This window comes from Gigantopelta aegis, chromosome 3, assembly GCF_016097555.1.
Source record: "Gigantopelta aegis isolate Gae_Host chromosome 3, Gae_host_genome, whole genome shotgun sequence".
NCBI lineage: Eukaryota > Metazoa > Mollusca > Gastropoda > Neomphalida > Peltospiridae > Gigantopelta > Gigantopelta aegis.
Genome location: NC_054701.1, coordinates 31,876,520 through 31,892,737, shown reverse-complemented (window position 1 = coordinate 31,892,737; position 16,218 = coordinate 31,876,520). Strand labels below are relative to the sequence as shown.

Here is a 16,218-nt window from a genome sequence, read left to right as displayed (position 1 = left end):
CATCTATAAATCTACTTGTCCACCAATACTTTCACTTGTCCAAATAAGTGGTTTGTTTTATTTAAATACAAGGACAATACTTTCAAAATGAAACTGTATGGAACATTTTCACTTGTCCAGTGAACAACCGCTGAGGTACAGTTTTGCTTTCCGAGCAGATTTTTACTTGTCAGGACAAATGGACAAGTGCTTATTTTGAACACTGCTGCTGGAATACCTGAGTATGTGTAGACGACAGTCCGTCCTTCCATCTGTGCGTTTGTCTTGTTAATCCAGAATTCGAACGTGGAAGATGATGTCGAGTCACCTCGCCATATAATGCTTTTAGACCGGGCACTGACACTACCGCTGGTAAACCAGTCATCTCTGAAACAAAGAAAGAAATGCTTTATTTAACAACACACTCAACACATTTTATTTACGGTTATATGGCATCAGACATATGGTTAAGGACCACACAGATATTGAGAGAAGAAACCCGCTGTCGCCACTTCATGGGCTATTCTTTCATATTAGCAGCAAGGGATCTTTTATATGCACCATCCCACAGACAGGATAGTACATACCACGGCCTTTATTACACCAGTTGTGGAGCACTGGCTGGAACGAGATATAGCCCAATGGATTGAACGCGCATCAGGCGAGCGCTGTACCACTGAGCTACATCCCGCCCCCATCCGGGATCGAACTTAATAGCCGTCCCTGAGATATAAATTGCCTTAAGTCAGAAACAACACCGACGGCATTTTTGTGCCACTTGATAAAAATTACTGCAGCCTGTACAACTCCTCAACTACAGCGAAATTAATATACATTGTGTACATTATCTACCAGTATTTAACATGTGTACATTTGAAATATGTCTACATACAACGAAATAACCTTTCAGTCATGTTTATATAAATTGCTGCAAAAATAGTTTTTTTTTTAATCTGCCAAGGCAGACTCAAAATTACACTTGGTGGGATAACAGTTCTATATTCTTTCTATTTCTTATCTTTCTTTATTTGAAGGAATCGATCATACTGATACTGCTAGCTGATAAAAGAAGTTTCGGGTTTGTAAAGGTGGTGTATATATTGCTTGGCACCCAAGATAAATGATTTTTATGATGAAAACTACCACTCCCATTGTTTTTATAAACAATGATATCTCTAACAAAATGAAAAGTTTCTAAGCTTTTATAGGAATTACTGAATCAACAAATGACAGGAAGTAAAAATCATCAGTTACGACCAAATATATCTGAAGTTTTTATCAGTTGTGTTTCCGTACACACTGTGGCTGGTTTCCTTTGATGTTCTGATATTTTTCATTCATTTTTTAAATAGTGAAGTTAGGTGATGTAAAACAAAATACTAGGATGCGGAAAAATAAAGGGGGCCAGCAAAATGTGAAAGGGGGACACAGCACCACCCTAAAATGGACCAGTGAGAACACTGCCAATAAAAAGCATTGTGCTAAAAATGTAACAAACCTGCGCTGATCCGTGCTGAGTCGCTGTGCAATAAAGTTATGTTCACCAACCGAGTTTATGCTCACGAGAGAGGCTCCATCTTGCTACAATTAGTAAAAGCAAATACCAAGGTCATAAAACGAATGAACATCAAACTTAGGATGTATTCTTTAACACAAGAATAAGATCTTAAGCCTTAAACTAGACATAAGTAATCACAGTGTCTGGTGTCAATATCTGTAGCATGCAATCTGATTTACTATGAGAAAAAAGCTTAAATGAGGATATAAATAGAACATTTGATATAAAGACAATAAAAGCAAGAGCAAAAAAATGGGAATGGTGTATTAACTTTTAAACATTTGCTTTGAATAATGAACTTTAAATAATATCCCAAGTTAATGTGAGTCCGACTGCATACAAATTACATACATATATATCTGGACCTAATACAATTTTAAAAATGAAATCATACAACAAACGTCAATACACTGACTTATTTATTGTCATAGGTCACTTGGCACCTGGTCGCTGTATGTCGGACAGTGTTTTTACTTTAGCCTCAGATGACTGATTTGATGAAATAATGTTCTACCTTGTTCAATTTATTATCAAAATCAACCAACAAATATTAATATGCATGTCAGTTTCTGCTGTGAACAGATTAAATACATGTACAGAACTTCACATACTTTGTTTTCACTTCCTATTTATTGCACAACTTTATTTTGCACAAGAATATATACCTTGTGACCGCATAGCGGTCGAGTAGTATGTTCTTTTGCAAAATAAATGAGTGCAATAAATAGGAAGCGAAAACAACATATGTGACGTACTGTATTTATTACATACCTTCTTTAATGTTTTACAAAAACGGCTTTTAATTTAATGTCATAACAACACTTTGTTAATCTATAATCAGAACACCGTTCATGGATTTACTTAATGTTAAGAATCATACTATGCGGCAGCGTTGTGTAAAGTTTCAAATACGATGTGACATCAGTAAATAAAAGGCACTAACTGCAGTAAAAATAAAAAGGGAATTCCCCATTTAAAAGTTCCAGTCCAGATCGCACATATGTGCAATACAAAATAAATTTATCACACGGTTTCAAAATGTCTTTATCACTATAATAAGATTGAATAGGTATTTAATAAATGTTCTAGTCTAATATTGACATTCATTTCTTCTGATACACCTATAAACAAGGCTATTGTTTTTCAAAGTGACGCAGCCTGGTACTGGCTCCAACCCAGAGTGAGTTCTTAAGGGCTCAATGGGTAGGGGTAAGGCCACTACATCCTCTTCTCTCTCACTAACCAACTAACTGAGGTGTGTGCCCAGGACAGCATGCTTGACCCTCAATTGGATATAAGCACGAAAATAAGTTGAAATGAATGAGTAATGCCAGACAATACTTTAATAAATTTTGAGCATAACGGCACATTATCAACTACTTAATAATATCACATTTTTAATTAAATATAGAACTGTTTTGTTTAAATTTTATTACTGAAAATAATATTTTATATCAAAATATTACGATTAGAACCAACCAAGTGTACAAATTAAGAATTTTTTCGATTGAATGCGTAAAATGGCGAAACTTTATGAAATGTACCGATAGATGTTCACTTCGCCTATTTTTATCAAACTTCTTCTCTTTCTTCTGGGAAGGGAGAAGTCACTTCTCCTACTTTTTGAGTTCTAGATTAGGGCCTGTTAAAGAACGGCTGGTGGATTTTATTAAAATTCTAGTAGCCCTATAAATAGTAACCAAATTTATCATGTCTTACTTTGAATGTAATTACCATAACTTACCCTACACATCCTTGTAGAATCTGCATAGTTCTTCTGTGGAAAGGCAACAAATCTGTAACATTTTCTAGCATCATCATATAAAAACCAATCTCTTTCACAGTCTAAAAATATAATTGGAACACATTACATTATCATTAGTATCTCAACCACCTTTGTGCATTTAGAGTTACCCAGAAAACTTTTTGCCAAATTATCTATTAAAAATGTTATGATTTACAAATTAAAAAAAAATAATATTAACATTATAAAACAATACTAATTTTTAAATCAAAATTCAGTATTAATCTAATTATATTCATTAAAAAACATAATGAAAAAAACCCTTAAGAAGAGTCACTATAAAATTTAATCATAAATTGAATGGGTTTTTTAAAGTAATATTAACAATAGTCCTGAAACTTTGATAATGTTATTATACATGTATATCTATTCATGAATGTATGATTTAGGCCATATAAAAACAATGTTGGTGATCATCAACTCTAACATGCACCGTAAATGGACATACCAACAGTATATTTCTCTGGGTTTGTTACATACATACATACATACATACATACATACATATATATAAAAATAAAATAAAACATCCCCTCCTTCCCACATTTATCAAATAAAAAAAGGACACTCACAAAGTTTATTTTTTTAAATAAATGGCCGTGTAAAGAATATGCTTACTAATAAGATAAAAAGAAAGTTCCACTTACTAAACACTTGTGCTGCCTGAACAACACAAGTCAGGGAGAGGAAAATGATAAGTTTTATCATAATGTCATCACTGCCTGAAAAAGAAAAATGTACAGTAGAGTTAACAAGGATTTCAATCCGTGTTGGGGCAGGACACAGACCAGTGGTCAAGCGTCCGCCTGATGCGCGGTCAGTCTAGAAGCAATCCCCGCCGGTAGGGCCATTGGGCTATTTCTCATTCTAGCAATTGCAGAGTTATGGCCCTTAAACTTCAGCGATATGAATATTGTTTTTTTTGGACTTATTTCTGCAATCAGGTAACATTTTTTTTTCAAAATCTTGATTAGTGATATTTCTAGTTAATTAAAAATTGATTGGCAATTATTGTTTAATGTTTTAAAATTATGTAGCAATTAATCTCTGAAACTTGCATAGTGAATCGCAATGCGATACTGAACAAAATGTTCCGTGACAATGCCTAAAGATATTCAGCTGAAATTTTGTATATATAGCTTTATCATGTTGAGTTACAGATTAAGTTTAACATTTATGACGATTTACCCATTTTAAAGTAAGATATTACTGTACTGACACCATATACATTCCATTCCACCAGCTTCAGTGGCGTCGTGGTTAGGCCATCGGTTTACAGGCTCGTAGGTACTAGGTTCGGATCCCAGTCGAGGCATGGGATTTTTAATCCAGATACTGACTCCAAACCCTGAGTGAGTGCTCCGCAAGCTCAATGGGTAGGTGTAAACCACTTGCACCGACCAGTGATCCATAACTGGTTCAACAAAGGCCATGGTTTGTGCTATCCTGCCTGTGGGAAGCGCAAATAAAAGATCCCTTGCTGTTAATCGGAAAGAGTAGCCCATGTAGTGGCGACAGCGGGTTTCCTCTCAAAATCTGTGTGGTCCTTAACCATATGTCTGACGCCATATAACCGTAAATAAAATGTATTGAGTGCGTCGTTAAATAAAAGATTTCTTTCTTTCCATATACATTCCAAGGCTAAGGAGAGCCAAACATTACTTTCTATAATTTAGTCTGAACGGACTGATTATAGATTACCCTATATTACCCTATATATATAGCTGGTATTCAAAACTTAGGATACCATGTTTCAACCATTTCTCAACCGAAATAATGCAACAAAAGGACACAAAAATGTATAACCTACTGTACTCACTAAATCCCAATTGAATTACTTGCATCATTATTAACAAAATAAATCTTCCAACAACCACCTTCGAAAATGTCCCCAGCATTTCAAATTTGCTAAATAGAGGGAAGCGACTCGCCCTGCACATTAAAGGGAGAGTAAACTCAAACATGAGCCTTATGTGTTGGAAAGATGCATACCCAGACCACCAACACATACTGACACTTTAACAAATGAAAAAAGCGTCATTTTAGAGTTAATAAAAAACATGATTATTCCTGCTAACTGGGGACAGCCTTTTGTAAACAAACATAAAACGGGATAATATAATAAACTATTTAACTAAATATATTTCAAATTGCATTAAGGGAACGAAATAGGGTTCTAGTATTTTTCTCCGTTAAATAATCCAAAGAAAAAATTTACACTATTAGGCCTATTGATTGCTATGTTGAAGCAAAAACAACAACCCACAATACCCAAGTGATAATTTTCTTTTCTTTGGGACTACATAATTGGTCAGTGCTGTGATTTTAAATGGGAAAGTCTACTTAATCAACAGTTTTACGGAACTATTTACAGTAATAAACCATGTTCATTACCATTTTAGGGGCGACAGGTTATCACACAATACCGGTATGTATTTTTGTATCTAGACAGCAGTAATTAATTGGCTCATCTGGTTACCTATCAAAAATACACCTGCCAATCAGGAATCACTGGTAGAGGCAACTAACAACTAATAGACCAATTAACTAAGACAACACATTTCAGTACGTAGGTTCATGCATGGACAAAACATCATAATGGTACAATTATTTCGACTTGTATTTATTTTGTATTGAAAAATAATATATACTTACTGCTGGCTTATTGAGATGGATATTATTACAGAACATTGCAATGCATGCCTATTTTATCATCCCGCAAAAAAACAGGTACATTTGTTTTTCTAGTTCTGAGACTCATTCCTGACATGACATGTTAAGTATTACGTAACCACCGGCTCCCCAGAGGGCGTATTCACTGGGATGGAACAAAATGGCTGCACCCGTTATATATAATAGCCATTACATTTAACTTTTATTAATTAAATATAAGATTATACTTGTTGATATTAAGCAATAATGTGTATAATATATTGTTGCATATGACTACCAATCCAAAAGCCTTGCTTAAGCATACCTTTAAGAAAAGTATTGACTGCACTATCCACAATTAATCTCAAACTGGTAGGACTTTCCTTTGACACTGTGACTGTCACATATAAAGAACATAAAATGATAAACACTTGTCATAAATAAGGTTAGGGTTAGTGACAGTGCCAAAGGAAAGTCCTTCCCTTCCTTATTAATTAACCAACATGCTCCAGTTGAGTTGTTAAACAAATGTATTTAACATTCCCTGCAAATGTTTTAGTTTATTTGTCGCTAGTCTACTGTCTACACAATGTAAAAGGTGCAAAACGTCATATCTGGTTGAGTCATGGGTTTCTCTCTACATTTTATCTCAAAATATTTACTCTTAAATATTACCGTTGTTAATAACACTGTTAGACAATAATGGTAAAATAATAAAATAATTTGTTTACGGTTTTTTAGCGTTCAGCTGTCCGCATGAAAAAAACATTATTGTCGACCTATTTCCGGAAATGATTACTCACCTGTGATTTACGATTTACCTGTATGTATCTCTACAAATAAACAAAATACAAAACTTTTTGCCAACGAAATGGCATTTCCACATTAATGATTCCATATCCATATTTGCAAACAGAGGTTGGTTAGCTGGAATTAACTATCGCGTTTGTGAACTACCTTACCGTGTGTTTTTATGATTCCGTCTTAATATGGCGGTTCAAACGTTCGGCGACATCTAAAAATAGCATCAAATCTGGGACATACCTGCGATGGTGTCGCCATCTACCACACAGGTGTAACTACTTTTAGCATGAGTTATCCAACACGTTGAAATCACTCCTTGTTTTATATGCTATAATTACTGGTACTTCGATAGATGTTGTTTTGTTTCAAATGAATAAAATTTAATAACATTTTATCATTTTAACCAGAGTGAAATTACGAAGGTGTGGGGGAAATGACATCTACGTACGTGTGTGTGTGTGTGTGTGTGTGTGTGTGTGTGTCAGAGAGAGAGAGAGAGAGAGAGAGAGAGAGAGAGAGAGAGAGAGAGAGAGAGAGAGAGACAGACAGACAGAGAGAGAGAGAGAGTGAAATTACGAAGGTGTGGGGGAAATGACATCTACGTACGTGTGTGTGTGTGTGTGTGTGTGTGTGTGTGTGTGTGTGTCAGAGAGAGAGAGAGAGAGAGAGAGAGAGAGAGAGAGACAGACAGACAGACAGAGAGAGAGAGAGAGAGACAGACAGACAGAGACAAAGAGAGAGAGAGAGAGACAGAGAGAGAGTGGGGTACTATATATTAATTTTATTTTTAACTGGAGGTAGTGGCTCCTTATCCCGGGTACAGGCTAAAACGGAACCGTGCCAAAACGGAACCATTTTCTTTGGCGAAAACGGAACCATTTTTGTTGGCTAAAACGGCACCATATATAAATATATATAACTTATCTTATTTTTAATTTCAGGATTAGGGTTAGGGTTCAGAGCAATAATCTTTATTTTACCGTGAACAATGTCTATTCGATATAACTCAACCGTTATCGAGTCGCCCACAGAAAGATAAGCCATTTTGATTTGTTTACATTTTAAAAACATTACGTAGTTTACATTGGATGACATCATCATTATATGGTAATACATAATATGCCGTTTTCATATATATATATATATATATATATATATATATATATATATATATATATATATATATATATATATATATATATATATATATTCAGTATATATATATATATAAAAAATGTCAAAAATAACTTGTAAGTTAGTTACTTGAAGACCAAGTTCTTGGCACTTTCTACAGATTGCTTGGGGTTAGGTGGAATAAACATCCACGCAGCCTTCACACCGGGAAACACCTTCTTCATAGCTTTCCATGTCGCCATTTTATTGAGAAAAATAAAAGTTCACAAGAGCTCTCCTCAGCAAGATTGGCGTCTGGCTCTTGTCAGAGGCGGCCCCCAATGGGAGCGTGCTTGAACAGTTATCTGATGGAAGCAGTAAATAAATTTACCTGACCTGAAGATTGTTTGTGCAACTATCAGAAGTGACACAAATACATTTATTTTTTCTTTTAATAAATAACTTTTCATTTGAGTTAACTTGTTTTGTTGGTTTTTTTTGTCTTATTTACTATTCTTCAAATAAAATTCAATTATGGTGCCGTTTTAGCCATCGTAGGTTCCGTTTTAGCCATAAATTTCGGTTCCGTTTTAGCCAACGCAGGTTCCGTTTTGTCCAATTTGGTTCCGTTTTCGCTTGGTGCCGTTTTGGCACGGTTCCGTTTTAGCTATAACCCCTTATCCCCGCCACACCCCGCTTCGCATATGTGGGCATAGTGTAATTTCACTGTAAACGTAGGAATTCTTACTTGTGCATCACCCTCCCGACCGATCCCCCGGCCAGCGGCATGCCATCTAGCGTGAGTACTCTATGTTCGAGAGCTAGACGGACACGTGTGCGGTTATAATGGCTACATGCAATCCTGTTAATATTTGAGATAGTAGGACCAAATAGCTGAGACTATTTCATCTGAGAGTTGTTTTATATATATTTTTTTTTATTTTTTTTTTCGTTCGAGTGTCCTTTAGACCTCATCTGTTTATATGTTGACAGAGGAGGGCTAGTAGTACACTCGAGCTATGTCTTGAACAGAACTGTCAGTCTTGAACAGTTCTTTGATGGATGCATGCCACAGATTATAATCTACACCTACATCATTCAAAATTAATATGTATGGTGAACGTAAATGGTAACGGTGACAATACAATTAAAGGGATCAGTTCAAGTGGTAGTGACATTTCATCCCTCAACTCTCAAGATTATTCATTGTGCTCCACCCACCAGCTGATAAGCTCATTTATTGCTGTACCACCATCACTTTGCTGACATCAGATGTGGAGATGGGAATGCATGGGGGAGGGGGGGGGGGACGGAGGGCAACTGCCCCACTAGTGCTGGAGCAAAACTTCAAATCGGACAAGAACGATAGAGATATTCAGGCAAAATGTGCTAACCTGAAACCTTTTTACCATGTATATCCATCATTTTACCCGCAAAATTAGTTGTAATCCATATAAAATTGCGTAGTGTTTCGTTTGCAATCCTATGGTTGTTTGGTAGTAATGGTAATATGAATAAATGTTATTACCCAGATTTGGGCATTTTTGTTTAATTCGGGCAAAAGCAGCCTGCCCCCCCTCCTCCCCTACAAAAATGGGAGCCCGTATGCCTATGTATGTCGGTGGGCCCATTGGGCTATTTCAGTGCATCACGACTGGTATATTAAAAACTATGGTATGTGCTATTCTGTCTGTGGGATAGTGCATATAAAAGATGGCCTATGCTAAAAAGGTTCAGCTTTCAAAAATACTTGGTATCACAATATTAAACTCGCATTGACAACATCATTAAAAGACATAACCATTGTAGAGGATGTTCCAGGAATCACCAGGAAGGGAGAACAGTCAGATGCCATCCTAAAGTCTCTCACACTGGAAATGCTTCAAGACAAGTACAACACCTCACAGTGGACCCATGTCTACACAGATGGCTCAGCTGAAGAGGCAGTAAAGAATGCTGGTAGTGGGGTCCATGTAAGATTTCCTGATGGACGAGTAACATCCATATCATACCCATCAGGAAAACAGTTAACAAACTTCAGAGCAGAAACAAATTCCCTTTTTCAAGCCACCAGAATCATCAATTTGGAGAATTCACTTCCATCACGTTGTGTTCCTCACAGATTACAAATCCCTCACTCAGAGCATACAGTCACCTGAAGAAAGCCTAGTAATAACAGTTCAACAGAAGGCCTCAGACCACAATTAATTTCGCTAATTGTTTCTATATAGCCTTAGTGGCTATAACATTTTTATTAATATCAGAAGGCCTGTGGCTTTTTGTATGTACCTTTGCCTGCCTGGGGGACACATACCCTGAAAAGGACAACCCCTGTTATCCAGCTCTTTCTCCCAGCATATTGGTTTAAACAAACACACCCTCTAAACCAGGCCGGAGTACACTCATTTTACTCAAAAAGCATTACTTTTGCATGGGCCGGAATTACCACAAATAAGTCTTCAATATCAACAAGTTACACATGTTTACAAACTACATGCTCTCCCCTGTCACTTCAGTCAAATAGTTGCCACTTCATAGCTGTCTGCCATGACATAATCACAGTCAAACAGCAGACTACTTGCACGGTCAAATTTCCAGATTTTGGACAACCAAATGGGAAGATAACTGTGATCTGAGGCCAGGAACTGGCTGACTTTTCTCTAAACATACAAGTTGTAGTCCAGTGGGTTCCAGCACATTGTGGTATTGCAGGGAATTAACTTGCTGACAGGCTGGCAAAGGAATGAATGAATGAATGTTTAACAACACCCCTTCATGAAAAATACATCGGCTATTGGGTGTCAAACTATGGTAAATGCAAAACCAATATGATAATCAACATCACTATAAAAATTCAACAGTTGGCAAAGGAGTGAAGCACAATGGAACAGCCTAATCATTCAATCTTCTTCAGAGAAACAAAAACCATAATTAAGAGAAAGTTCCAATGCATCCACGCAACAACCAAGGATCCAATCCATCATCTGGAGATATACCAAGAGACAACCATTTTCAGACTAAGAACCGGTCACTGCCATCTCAGATCCCATATATACCACCTGAAACTGGCAGACATTGATGACTGTCCATGTCAAACAGGACCACAGTCCCCAGAGTACATCCTGCAATTCTGCCCCCTCTACAACGAAGCCAGGATAAAGCACTGGCCAAATGGAGCAACACTGGCTGTCAAGCTTTGGGGTTCCAAAGAAGACTTGGCAGAGACAGCGTTTGACTCCAAATCTAAAGCATGATCAACTATAGCTTGAATGCAGAAGAAGAAGAAAGAAGAAACTCACATCGTTTTATTTTCTTATTATGTTGTCCAATGTATGCCATTTTATATGATCCATAGATTAAATAAATGATTTGAACTGAATTTATTTAATTCAGATTTTGAAAAAAACCTATCTAGGTGGGTTTTTAAAAGTTTTTCTGTTTAGGGATTTCTGTATTTAAAGGAGTGGCACGTATATGGAGAACGTCACTGCTCTTCTTGGTAATAAAACAGTAACCTGTGTGTAGCATAATTTTGTTGTGTATTATTAAACAATTCACTTAAAACTCAGTCTTATGAGTACATTTTGAATGCTCAATCTTAACAGATCATTTGATTCTGCTAGTTCTAACAGTGATGAATAATTGTTGGCAGTTGCATTTAACTATGTACCTGAACATCTTAAAATGGATTCATTTCAGCAGAACACAATGTATAATCTGTCTGGTGTGCAAGAGTCAATTCCAGTTTATGTTATTCACATTATAGTTACAACACAATGGTTTTTTGTATTGTACACATTGTTTTATCTGTGGATAAATAAAACTCTCATTAGTTGTTTCTATAAACCAAATACAGTTGCTGTGTTACATTAGATATCATCCATATATAATAATGGTTCTACAAGGATTATTTCATGAAAGGGGGCCCAAAAAAAGAAAAAAGGTTCATTGGATGAAGTCCTGCCATTGGTTTTGTCCAATTTTATTTGTGAAAATAAATTATGACACTGGACTGGTGATAGTAATGAATGAAAGCCCTTTCAGCATTTGGATGGGGTTTTTTAGTAGTCATTTGCTTAAAGGGACTATCCTGAGTTTGTAGTCATTTAAAAGGTTTTCAGGAAATCATTTTACATTATTAGAATTACAATTTACTTACATATCCAGTGAAACTCCTCTAAACCGGACACACATGGGACCAATAAAAATGTTCGGTGTTTAGAGAGGTTAAGTTCTGTACTGGTTTTTAAAGAGACTGTAAAAGGTCCGGTTTTGAGGGAATTCCGGTTTACAGAGGGTCCGGTCTCGAGGTTTCACTGTAGTTAAAACATTTTACAGTAAGATAGTGTTTTAAAAACAGGAAGGGTGTTTCTGTTGGAGAAGGGGGGGGGGGGGGGGACGGGGACAAATAGAAGTCTTGCTGCGGATGAATACTCGAGACAGTCCCTAATAAATGAAATATTTAATCCATAAAATGTACTAGTTCATAACAAAATTCTGACACCCATTTTTGCTGAAAGGTCCATATTTTCTTAATGATGTGCCAGCCCTCTAATCCACACTGCAATGGGTCAGTCCATTAAGTGTATGTACACTACACTATCTCATTATACGGTTTGAGCAATCATTAACCTTTAGTTATCATGAGGTGGGACATAATGCAGTGGTAAAGAGCTCTCTTGATGCACGGTCAGTCCAGGATCAATACCTGTTGGTGGGCCTACTGGACTTTGTCATTCCAGCAAGTGCTCCACAACCAGTGTAACAAAGGCTGTGATTTGTATTAACCTGTCTGAGTGATGCTGCAAATAAAAGCTGTCTTACTGCTAATTAAAAAGAATAGCCCACTACATGATGGCAACAGGTTTTCTCCATCATTATTTGTGTGGTCCTTAACCATATGTCCGATGCCATATATCTATGATTAAAATGAAAGTGCACCATTAAATAAAACATTCCTTCCTTCCTTTAGTTATCAAAGTCTGTACTATGGAAATCACACAATTTTGTGGATGATTTATGGTACACAGTAGGATTATGTATCTTTGTAAGTGTAAGAGTCACAACAATCCAGGTAAATTTGTATGAAAATACTTTTATTGTAGAAATAAGTCTGGACCAGCAGACTGTTGAACAAAACACAATGAATTAAATTTACCTTTAAATAAGACATTCTTTACAAGACAAACAAGAACACAATATAACATTACGTTTGGTCATAATTAATTTGCTAATGTGTATCATAAACAAATATAAAAATAGCTAAATAAATCAATATAAACCCAGATTATGCAACGTTTAAACTGTAAAATGGAAAGAAAATGGTTTGCACGTCTGGTGCTAAATTAACAGGTTTTTCATTAGAAAAACAGAAGCTACAGGCCATATCTACAAATGTACCTATAGAAAGATAAAGCATTAATTTGTTATTAACGTTTTTTATTAACATTTTACACACATACAATAATTCTGTGGAATTAATATGTTTGCTGCACTGTGCTGAACATCGATAGGATGCAACTATAAACCAAGTTTCATTGCACTGTGATGAACATCCATAGGTGAAACTATAAACCAAGTTTCATTGCACTGTGATGAACATCCATAGGTTCAACTATAAACCAAGTTTCACTGACCTAGGACTTATAGTTTGCGACAAACTGATGTAAACGCGAAACTCTGTTAAACTTTGACTTCATAAAAGTGAGAAAAAAAAAAAAAAAAAAAAAAAAAAGAGTACAATAATTTACTTTACAATACATATGTATATTATGTCTGGTATTAATACACATATTGCTTAAAACCGTAAACCAGGTTACCCCATAAACCAGCCTATCAGTCTTCAAATTCACAAGGAATGGTTAATTACGGAATGTACTGCACTCAGTCTTTTGTGACTTCTGCATGAGAATGTTGAAAAGAAGCAGACGAATAAAAGCAGTTACACACACAGTTGTGCATTTTCATGGAAGCTAATATTGTCATCACCAATTAAATTAAGGAGTTGAAACAACCTGGGAGAATAAAATACACCATCAAAATATACCAAGTAATCATTATTATTAGTATGACATATTGGGACCACCTCACTATTAAAACAAGTCTTCACACGACCTACAGATGGTCATAATAGCAGAGTTTCATTACAACTCTTGCAATTGCCCATGGTAATTGGCAATGCCGTGAAGATTGCAGTGAAGTTTTTAATTCTCCTCGTTACTTTTTGGCTGTGGACTATATTTCTTTTTTTTTTTTTCACAGCATGTTTTTTACTGTAAATGTTTCTTAATTGTAGTGTTTGCACAATTCATTTAAATATAAGTACAGTTGAATCCTGTTGGCTCGAAACAGGTCGGTGCTCAAGAAAGTGTTCGACCCATCGGGTAGTTTGACCTAACCATTCAATTGACATACAGTAAGTGTAACTCAGGACTTCGGTTTTGGTTCGACAGTAGCAGTGTATTCGACCCTATCAAGGTAGACTCAACGAGATTCTCCTGTATATAATCTATGTTTGATGATAGAAAGCAGATGGGTAGGTTAACATTTAGCTTCGTGTCCCTGTGATCTGTCCTAGTTTGTGTGTTCATTTACAACACTATAACTAGTGTTTATTGTACTTAAAATAATTATGATTATGTCCACTATAATGGACAGATATTGTGTACTAGTGCTGTAATTTGCATGGGCAGGACGTGGCCCAGTGGTAAAGCGTTCACTTGATGCACGGATGGTCTAGGATCAATCCCCAATGGTGGACCCATTGGGCTATTTCTTGTTCTAGCCAATGTTCCACAACTGGTGTAACAAAGGCTGTGGTATGTGCTATCCTGTCTGTGGGATGGTGCATATAAAAGATTCCTTGTTGGTAATCGAAAAGAGTAGCCCATGAAGTGATGACAGCAGGTTTCCCCTCTCAATATCTGTGTGTCTGAAGCTATATAACCGTAAATCAATGTGTTGAGTGCGTCGTTAAATAAAACATTTCCTTCCTTCTAATTTGCATAGTGAAATAGAATTCTGGATGCATTTTGATTCCAAAATTATAAGTTCTGCCATACATTTACCGTATTTGACACAGATTAGCCCAATCTTTGAACAAGCCCCATGACAATTATAAACAGAATTGTGACCATTCGTAACAAAGCCCAGTATTCGTATGTATGTAAAACAAAACTCAAAAAAATATTTAAAAGGTCATACACTCCTGCAAATATAAACAATGTTTCTAATACATTTTACCACCAGAGAAATTATAGTTTAACAGGTTATGGTACTTGTTTTCATTTTCATGCCAAGCTACATGCATACCCAAGATACTGAACTAAAAAATATTTTAACACCATAGAGTTAATGCTAATTAAATATCACATTTGAAGCTAAGAACAATTCCAGTATATTTCACATTCTTTGTATGTAACTGGCCACTCTGTCAGAAAAATATTATACACTATTGAGTTTGACATGTAAAGAGCATTAAATTTTGAATTAATTCAATTATCTAGGGAAATAAAATTTTCAAAAACATTTCACAATCATTTTGATAAGCAACACCACTACAGTAATAAAAAATACAAAAGTTCATTGAGCAAAACGTTTAAACCGAGTGACCGACCGATGATGTCATTTTGATGTTATATCAGTTTCTACTGTGATGATAACAATGTCCAGTATCACAATATTAATAAAGTTTAACGTTTACAATATCAATAAACTGTATTCAAACAAATCTGTTTTTGATTTATTCTGAACCCCCCCCACTCCCACCCCCATAAACATGATTTTATGCTACAACATATAATTGAAAAAAACCCACCTAATTTTGTGAAAACACAAACATGTTTATAAAAATACAACTTTCAAATGAAGAAAAAAAACCTAAACCCAATAATCCATACAAAAACAAAGTTAGAAAATAACTGAATGTTGTGGTTTACCATCATCTGTATATATATTTTGCCCAAGACGTGGACTAAGCATGGGCTATGGTAGAAATAACACCACAAAATACAGTCTGTAATGGTTTTATCTGATAATGATAGTTCCCTTCTGACTGCGATTAATTAATAAAATTATTATTCCGAGAACACATGATGGAAATAACATACAACATACAGTCTGTAATAGTTTTAATTGACAATGATAGTTCCCTTCTGACTGCGATTAATTAATAACATTATTATTCCGAGAACACATGATGGAAATAACATACAACATACAGCCTGTAATAGTTTTATCTGACGATGATAGTTCCCTTCTGACTGCGATTAATTAATAAAATTATTATTCCGAGAACACTTGATGGAAA

General features: G+C 35.6%; 1 protein-coding gene across 1 annotated transcript in view; it reads right to left on the bottom strand.

Annotated features, from left to right (window-relative positions):
- The window catches only part of LOC121367895 (contactin-like), a 49,475-nt gene extending 42,458 nt beyond the window's left edge, over positions 1-7,017 (bottom strand). The window contains exons 1-5 of the mRNA XM_041492343.1: positions 6,956-7,017; positions 3,989-4,063; positions 3,282-3,382; positions 1,478-1,560; positions 218-366 (exon numbers count right to left, since the gene is read on the bottom strand). Coding sequence (XP_041348277.1) covers positions 218-366; positions 1,478-1,560; positions 3,282-3,382; positions 3,989-4,049 — 394 coding nt within the window. The 5' untranslated portion in view covers positions 4,050-4,063; positions 6,956-7,017. The remainder of the gene's footprint in view (positions 1-217; positions 367-1,477; positions 1,561-3,281; positions 3,383-3,988; positions 4,064-6,955) is intronic.
- Positions 7,018-16,218: the final 9,201 nt, after the last annotated feature.